Source organism: Eublepharis macularius, chromosome 12 (genome assembly GCF_028583425.1).
Source record: "Eublepharis macularius isolate TG4126 chromosome 12, MPM_Emac_v1.0, whole genome shotgun sequence".
Taxonomy (NCBI): domain Eukaryota; kingdom Metazoa; phylum Chordata; class Lepidosauria; order Squamata; family Eublepharidae; genus Eublepharis; species Eublepharis macularius.
The window spans coordinates 47938246-47947164 of record NC_072801.1 but is presented as its reverse complement, the minus strand read 5'-3'; the positions used below and the strand labels follow the sequence as shown (position 1 = coordinate 47947164).

At 48.3% G+C, this 8919-nt stretch overlaps 1 protein-coding gene across 1 annotated transcript in view; it reads left to right on the top strand.

The window, feature by feature from the left end:
* The first annotated feature begins 1718 nt into the window (after positions 1-1718).
* Positions 1719-8919, top strand: part of SYT3 (synaptotagmin 3) — a 28671-nt gene continuing 21470 nt past the window's right edge. Inside the window, exons 1-4 of the mRNA XM_054994765.1 lie at positions 1719-1803; positions 2402-2542; positions 3497-3878; positions 6056-6608. Coding sequence (XP_054850740.1) covers positions 2407-2542; positions 3497-3878; positions 6056-6608 — 1071 coding nt within the window. The 5' untranslated portion in view covers positions 1719-1803; positions 2402-2406. The remainder of the gene's footprint in view (positions 1804-2401; positions 2543-3496; positions 3879-6055; positions 6609-8919) is intronic.

Here is an 8919-nt window from a genome sequence, read left to right as displayed (position 1 = left end):
TTGGCTGGATGGCTCCTGGGAGGGCTCCCCGGTCTGAAGCGGCACCGGGGATTGGTGAGGGATGGTGGAGGGAAGAAGCAGGCACCAGGGAGAGGGCATGGGGGGAAGGGGTGATGGAAGGACGGGGGAACCAACCAGGCGGGAGTAGCCAGGTGTCAGCCACCAGGACAGATGAGCCAGGGGAGAGGGTTGGTGGAAAGCCAGGGGGCAGAGCCAGGAGGGACTATAAGAAGGGAGCTCCCAGTGACGCCGAGGAGGAGACGGCTGGTTGGAAGGTTGGACACAGAGAGAGAGCGAGTGTATTCCAGAACGCCAGATAGGAGGCAGACCTTGGTGCTTGAACCACTGCCCCTATCCAGTCTGAGGCAGAGGGAGCACCTTCAACCTCCCCCTGGTGGTCACCCCCGGGACGGCAGGACGCGGGGAAGGCGCGTCCGGCGGGGCGGGGCCTCACAATAAGAAATGCAATTCAAATATCTATTTTTAAATAAAAGGTCCAAGTAATCTGTCGTAGAAGGACTCACAAGTTACCTGTCATAAGAATCCCTTGGAAATAAAATAGTTTTAACATGTGAGAAAGGTGGTCATGCATGTTTTGTATGGAGGAGGTCCCAGGTCCAATCCATGCCTTGGGAAGAGGATCTTTTTTTTTTCCTGGGACCTTGGAGAACTGCTGCGAGTTGGAAATAGACTGCTGATCTCTTACCTCAAGCAGTTTCAGGTGGGTAGCCATGTTGGTCTGTAGTAGAAGAGCAATATTCAGGTCCAGTAGCATCTTTTAGACCAACGAAAGCAGCTTCGTAAGTTCATATTATGCTGTTACTTATATATTTATACCCCAGCAAGGACCCAAAGTAGTTTACAACATTGTTCTCCCCTCTCCATTGTATCATCCCAACAGCAACAAGCCCGTGAGGTAGATTAGGCTGAAAGAGAGCGATTGAGACAAGGTCACCCAGGAAACTTCCATGGATAGTGGATCCTAGATTGTAGTCCGACAATTTCACTGCTACACCACATTGTGTCTCATATATATGTTCATAATCAAAATGCAAGAAATCTCTTCTAGGGAGAGCTCCCATCCCTATTAACCATTTACTTTGATCTGCTTTTGATCCACCTTTGGTCTACTGAGGTGGCATCTGAGGGACTCCACCAATGACTTTGCTAAACGGACAGGCTCTCAGAGGGAGAAAGCAGTCTTTGGGTGCCCCATCCCTAGGCTCTTTAGTGTTTTTAAGATCAAGGATAACCAGTGTATGTGCAGGGTTCACTCTGTGCCCTCGGATAAAGATGGAAATCAAGTACGGGCCCGTATCTAACTGGCTTTTTCCTCCATTGCAGCTATCTATGTAACTCTGGAAGGTGGCAGGAGGCAGATTCTCTGGCAAGCAGCTTCCTTGAGGATTTGGGAAACCACTCCCTGTCGCCATGAAGAAGCCCCCCAGGGTCAGCCATGGCTCTGACACCCCTTCATGGTCTCACAAATTCAGCCAGAACCATTGACGCCTGCTTAGACGGCCCTGCCTGCAGATTGTTCCCTTGAGCATCCAGCAGAGGGTGCTACTGCCCTCACCCTGCTATCCTCACTTTGCAACACATGGACCCAGCTGTGCCCCGGATGGCAGATTGCGTGCCCTGCTCCCAGCTGGCTGCTGCTCTCGTGTGGACTCAGGTCATCAGGGATTCAGCATTGGCTTCCCGCTGTCCTCCTGCCTGGCACTGACCTGAACTGGTTGGCATCCTGGATTCAGCAATACAAAAGCAACCTGACAGCCATACCCTGAACCAATTGTTGAGCAGGTGAGAGCGGAGTTGAGGGGCTGTGTTGCTCTGGAAGAGAGTAAAGTTGCCAGCTCCTAACCTAGAGGGTGTGCTGATAACAGCCTCTGTGGTCCTTGCTTCCCTTTCCTTCCTGGTGATGGGGCTGGGCCTTCCCTAATTCCCTTGAACATCTGCTGGGCCTACAGTGCTTCATCCCTTTCTGTTCTGTGCTTGCTAGTTTCTCACCCAGAGAGAGTGACAGTACCTCAGTGTGCCAAGGGACTGAGTCTTGGCCTGTTTCTTTCAGGAACCTCCTACCTTATTCTCCTCCCTCACCTTCTGCGGCCAGTAGGGCTCTATTTCCCCCCACCCCTTATTGCTGTTAGGAGAGTGGGGGCATCTGTGTTTCTCCTAAAGGCAAGTGCTGACGACTGAAGAAACCAGTCATTTCCTAGTTGCCCTCCTATAACAGATTTCCTGTGTAGATGAGGATGCTCTTCTAGTCCAACTAGCTGCCACAACACAAGCCATCAAAGATAGTAAGAACTTCACAGCACACCAGAGAGCAGACGATTAAACTGCAATGCAGGCATAACCTTGGCCTCTCTGATCTTGTTTTAATCTGCCTTTCCTTTAGGCACCATGTCGGGAGACTACGACGAAGAGAGGCATCGCAAGGCAATGGAGCTTCTTCAGGTGCTGTGCTCCAACACATGTGCTGCCCAGGAACGAGAGAAGTGTCAGGAACTGACAGGCCATGTGGGTCCCATCAACTCAGGTGAGGAGCCTGGGGGTAGTGAACGGTAGGATAGGGCCCAGACTCTAGAAGGAGGTGGAAGATTAATAACATCCTGCTTCCAGAAGTTGTGGAAGTTGTGGTTCTGTGGTTGAGCATTTGCTTTGTATGCAGAAGGTCCCAGATTCAACACCCCGCATCAGTAAGAATCAGGGACTAGGTGGCGTGAAATTCCGAAGATGCTAGAGAGCTGCTGCCTTTCAGAGCGGACAGTACTGACCTTGATGGACCATTGGCTTGACTCAGAATGAGGCAGCTTTATGTGTTGGGTTTGGGCCATGGGTTAGTGACAGAGCATCGGCTTTACATGGGGAAGGTCCCAAGTTCAATCCCCAGCATCCCAGTTTAAAGGATCAGGCAGTAGGTGATGAGAAAGACGGCCCCCTGAGAACCTGGGAAGCTGCTGCCAGTCAGTGTCTCTCAACCTTGGTAGACCAAGGATCTGACTCAGGAGAAGGCAACATGTGTGTTAATGTGAGTCTCCAAAAGCAAAGAAAACAGAAATCATGTGGTATCCCAAGTCCATACTAGGGTGCAGGCAAAAAGTGCATGGATGGTACAAAAGCTCCAGTTGCCTCATATATTGTGGAAAAGGTCTTAGCCTACAAGATGCTGCCGGTCTGAATGTCTATGATAGGAGACAGTTTCTAGACTTCACTGTTGGCAGGGGGGAAAACCCTAAATGTCTATGACTCTAGTCTCTAGTAAATGCTTTGAATCTACAGCTGAAAATATATCAGTTCTTGCGTTCAAGGTAGTGCAGGTCGTAATTCTGAAATGGGGGATTTACAGGGTACCAGGTTTATGCCAGACATGACCTCTTGTCTGCAGGGTTCAGCAGGATTGGCAGGGAATGGCAGGGAAACTGGCATGTCTCAACAGTGAAGGCTGGATACCAGAGTCATGGGTTCCTGCCTGTCTGCTTGTCCCATCTAGAAATCTTGGTCAGTCTCCTGTCGGTGATTGTGACCTTCTGTGGGATCGTCCTGCTGGGTGTCTCCCTCTTTGTCTCGTGGAAGCTTTGCTGGATCCCCTGGCGGGATAAAGGCTCCTCTTCACAAACCCAGCGCAAGGAGCATCCCCTCCACGCTCACCTCCACCACTCGCCTTTTGGGGACCTCCTGGCTGAACGAGTGGAGCTGGGACCGGAGATGCCCGAAAGGTCCTACCTCGATATGGACTCCTACCCGGAGGCCAACCTCAAGGTCAGCCAGACTTCCCCTGACCTCCCTGTGGAAGGCCAGACTAGCACCAAGGAGGGCAACATCCCCAATGCCCATTCCCACCAGCAAGTTGCAAGCTTGGCACCCACACCCAGGTGAGTGAGATGGTGGTGGAAGATCGGGGTTTGTGTGTGTGTCTCAGTATGAATGGTCAATTGTATGTGAAACACAGGAGGAGGATATATATATTCCACCGTTCCATATACATGGAATGGTGGAAGAATGGGTGATCTGTAAAGTTGGACTGTTGCATTACCAAACTTTTTTTACTTACTGAAAATGTACAAAAAGTAAGATATGGGGATGAGGAGTGGAGGAATGACTCTGTGATTGGTTGGATAATGAAGGACTTAAAGCTACAGGGCCTGAGTTCAAGTCCGACCTCTGCTGTGGACTGGCTGGGCAAGTCTCTAGCCCTCAGCAACCTATCTCGAACAGTGGAAAGAACAGAGACAACTCACGGGACCATTGTGTGAGCAATGAAAATAAACACGGTTGCCAGCTGCCAACCAAGAGATCATGCTTGCCTGAATGCAGTGAGTCAGAGTGCAGCTGGTGCATCTCCTCCCTTTTCCATCCCCATCTTTCCCTGCCTGTTGTGGGGTAGAAGTCATGTTCTACTTTCACATAGACAGGCAGAAGTACTAGCAAAGGTTCAGTGCAGGAAATCCAGTTGCGGCACCCTTCCCTGTTGCTTTAGAGCTTATTTAAGAGCAGATGTGACCTCTGGATTGACAAGCAGCCAAGAAAAAAAATTAAGATGGCAATTTATTTATTATACTTGTACCCCACCTTTCTCCCCTGTAGAAACCCAAAGCTGCTTACATTGTTCTCCTGTCCTCCATTTTATTTTCTCAACAACCCTGTGAGGTAGGTTAGGCTGAGAGTGTGTGCCTGGCCCAAGATCACCCAGCAAACTTCCATGGCAGAGGGGGGGATTTAACCTGAGTCTCTCAGATCCTGTTCCAACGCTATGTCAGTTCTCTTCGCATATCACAAGTGCTGTGTTTTGAAATGTCATGCTAGCTTTATTTGGCAGATTTCTACCTTGACTTTCACTAAAAAGGCAATGAACATGGCTTATGAATTATAGAAGAATAATCACAAGTGGAATTTGAATAATTAAAATGGAATAAAGATGAACTTTTTAGAAGTATGCACAATGAAGTATACTCAAAATCTGTCTTGCAGAAAGGTCTTCACCAAGAAAACCCAAATTTTGTCTCTAGAACATATTATTGCTTGTTTTACCTGATATACTTCTAGTTAACCCCTAACACCCCCCCCCCCCCAAAAAGAACTATTGGACTTTGGCAAAGAGAGAGAGGAATGGCAGGAGTGAAGGGTGTGGTGGAGCGACAGGAGTTCTCTGGCTGCTAGAAATTTTGCAAGGTACAAACCACTGGCTCTTGAAGGTCCCATTTTCCTTTGGTTTGTGAGCCTTTACAGAAATTGCCCACACAGTCTTTTATCCATGGCCTTAAGAGCTGGAAAGGAAATCTTGTGGCTCATGATTCAAGGTGGTTCTAGTGTTGGACTTAGACCAGGGAGACCTGGGTTTAAACCTCCACTGCAGGCCTAATTATGTATTGCAAATTTCCCTGGCCATGGCTGTGTCCAGCGCAAGAACTTTCAATCAGATATGTTTTGTGAGTCCTTGTGGGTACTCAGTTCCCAGGAACACAAGGGCATCCTTTGGATCGAGACTGCAGCATACAGGGAAAGGGTCTTTACACCTCTCATCAACTTGCTATTTTCCTGGCCTGAAAAGATGCCAGGGGAGTGCTGTTTGCCACATTGGGGAAACCTGCGTATACACAGTCAGGACATGTGGAGCCCACAACAGGACATTTTAGATCAGCAAATGGTGTGAGGGTGAGAAAGTCTGAGCTCATTCATCCTCATGCACCATGGCCCTAATATGAATGGGGCCCCCATATGCCTGGGAAGCATGGAATTGCCATAGCATCCTTATCAACTCAAATCAGGGACATACCTGAGAAAAGTATATCATGTGGTTAGAGCCTTAGCGTAAAGCTCTGGCCCCTGAGAAACTCTCAGCCAAGCCTGCCCTACTTACTTGTGGCGAGGATAAAAAGGGAGCCCCACATATGCTGCCTGGAGCTCATTAGAGGAAGGACAGGATTAAAAGCAAATACATAATGCCTGGCTTCGATCTGGATTCAGGATTCCTTACCTGTGTGGCAAAGCCACACTAGATAGTTGGAGATGACCGTGCAAGAGACTGGATTGATTTCTGTCCTCTCTACAGGTACAATACACTGCCACGCCCCATGACCCAGCAGTTGAGCAGCCCGGACACTGGTGTCCACGGAGGGGAGGAGAAGGTGGAGCAAGTGACCAGCATCGGGCAGATCAAACCGGAGTTATACAAACAGCGCTCAGGGGAATCAGACTCCAAGAAAGGGGAGGCTGCGAGCTGTGGGCGGCTGAGCTTTGCCCTGCGTTACGCTTACGGCACAGAGCAGCTGGTGGTGAGGATCCTCCGGGGCGTTGATCTGCCCGCCAAAGACGCCAATGGTTTCTCAGACCCCTATGTGAAAATGTACCTGCTGCCTGACCGCAAGAAGAAATTCCAGACTAAGGTGCACCGCAAGACACTGAACCCCATCTTCAATGAGACTTTTAACTTCAACGTCCCGTTTGCTGAACTGCCCTCGCGGAAGCTTCACTTCAGTGTCTACGATTTTGACCGCTTCTCCCGTCACGACCTCATTGGCCAAGTGGTGCTGGACAACCTGCTGGAACTCGCTGAGCGTGACAATGACACGCCCCTTTGGCGGGACATCATGGAAGCCAGTTCGGTGAGTGGGGGTTATGTTGGGAGGGTGAAAATCTCTCTCCAAAGCGATTGCATCAGAAGCCCACAGACGAGTCCATCCAACCCCATTGATCAGCCAAGCAATTAAACCCTTCCACATTTCTCAGCCCAGCTCTTTAAACTTGATGTTTAAATCCTGTGGAGTCAGCCCAGTCTGTCGATTAAGCAACCAAATGGGCACACCGGTTACAAAACTGTCAACAACACAAGAGAAAACTGGTGAAAAGAAGTAGTTCAAGTAAATACAGATGTATGTGTATTTTAAAGCACTTTAAGCATTTAAAATACATATACATTTGTATTCACTTGAACTACTTCTTTTCACCGGTTTTCTCTTGTGTTGTTGACAGTAAACTGGCCCATGAAGCACTTCTGCCTGATAACCACAACTCCCCCTGTGATTCTACAACTAGGGGCCGAGTCCAAATAGGAAAGCACTGTTTGCAAACATTTTCAAACGCTTTATGAAAAAAGCCTGCTTGCTGCCAATATACGGGAAGGGGGACATTCGTATTCACGGTGCAGCTGTGCTCTCCGTGGCACCAGTTCTGCCAAGGTGGCTGCGCTTCCCTCCCTGGTGCTGTTCAGACAATGGTACTCTTCATCTGTGGGGAGGGCCCATGGCTCAGTGGTAGAGCCTCTGATTTGCATGCCAAAGGACCCACATTTAATCCCTGGCACCTGTAGTTAAAAGGATCAGGTAGGAGAGGAGGTGATCTGAAAGACCTCCGACTGACTGCCAGCCAGAGCAGACAATACTGATCTTGACAGACCAAGGATCTTCATGTGTGTCCATTCAGGGAAAGGTGATGTGATGGAGGAAGCCTTTCCTTTCCTCTCTGTCTCAGCATCACTTACCCTTTAGGAAGTAGCAAGATCTGCATGATAAGGTCCCTATTCCTGCAAAGGAGGAGGCTGATTGTTAAAACTGAACCTTAAAAAACGGTCTCCAAGTGGCAGACCTAGAGGGGGTGGGGTCAAAAACACATCTCTTACCCCTGCAAGCCCCTCTTTCATGTCAACTTTTTTTCCTTGCAGACATTCTGCAGGGCACTGTTATAACAAATGATTTAACGTTAGAACGGAACAACCCAATGATTTTAACTCAGTCCAGCACATTGACTCATCCCAATAAAGCTTTAAAAGTCACAGTGTACCCGAGCAGTCAGTCCAACTTACTGAATTGTCCACGATGATAACGAGGCCCAGTTACATGCTGCGTTTGTGCAAGGGGAACAAAAGCCTCCTGAAGATCTCATGTTCTGTTTCTTTTTTTATTTGCTGAAGCACATCTAATAATGAGCATGAATTGCTGCAAGCCAGAACATTCATCCACCGATCCTAGTATGGTCAAGTTCTATCTGACTGTCTGGTACATTTTTATTTCACCCTTCCTCCAAAAAGTTCAGGGCAACATACATGGTACTCCCTGTTCCATTTTATCCTCACAAAAACCCGCTGAGGTAGTTTACCCAGGGAGCTTCGTGGCAGTGTGGGGATTTGAACTCTTAACTGCCACCATATTGGCTGTCTCACTGGTCATACAGTCCAGGAAACAGCAGGATTTGAGACCAGTGGAACCTAGAAACAAATAAGATTTGAATGGTATAAGTTTTCGAGGGTCAAAGCTCCCTTCTTCAGTTACAGGGAGTAGGCATCCCTCAGCCTTTATATCCCTGTCAGGAGATTGGGGGTGGGGGTTGAAGCGAAGAAGGGAGTCGGGATGTAAACATAGCTTGATTAGGGCAGAAATTAGCATCCATAGTGAGATAAGAAACCTGCATCTCTATTCAGCCCCGTGGGTTCCATTGTTCTGAACTTGTAAATGAACTCTGGTTTGACAATCTTGTGTTGTAATCTGCCATTGAAGCTTCTTTGTTTGCAGGCAGCTACTTTTAGGTCCACAATGGAATGTCCTGGAAAGATTAAAATGTCCTCCCACTGGTTTTTGAGTATTATGATTTTAAATATCAGATTCATGTCAATTTATTCTTTCCCGTAGGCAGTGGCCTGTTTGTCCAATGTAGAGAGTGGAAGGACTTTGCTGACTCTTGATAGTATATAGAACATTGGAAGATGAACAAGTGAATGAACCTGAGATGGTATAACTGGTATTGTTAGGTCCTATGATTGTGTTGTCAGGGTGAATACGGGGACAGAGTTGGCATCTTGGTCTATTGCAGGCCCTGGTCTCAGAGTCCGTGTCTGTGTTAGGAAGTACCTTATTGTGAGTGAGAAGTTGTTTAAGGTCTGTGGGCAAGAAAAGGTTTACTTTCCAATGCTTGTGACAGGAG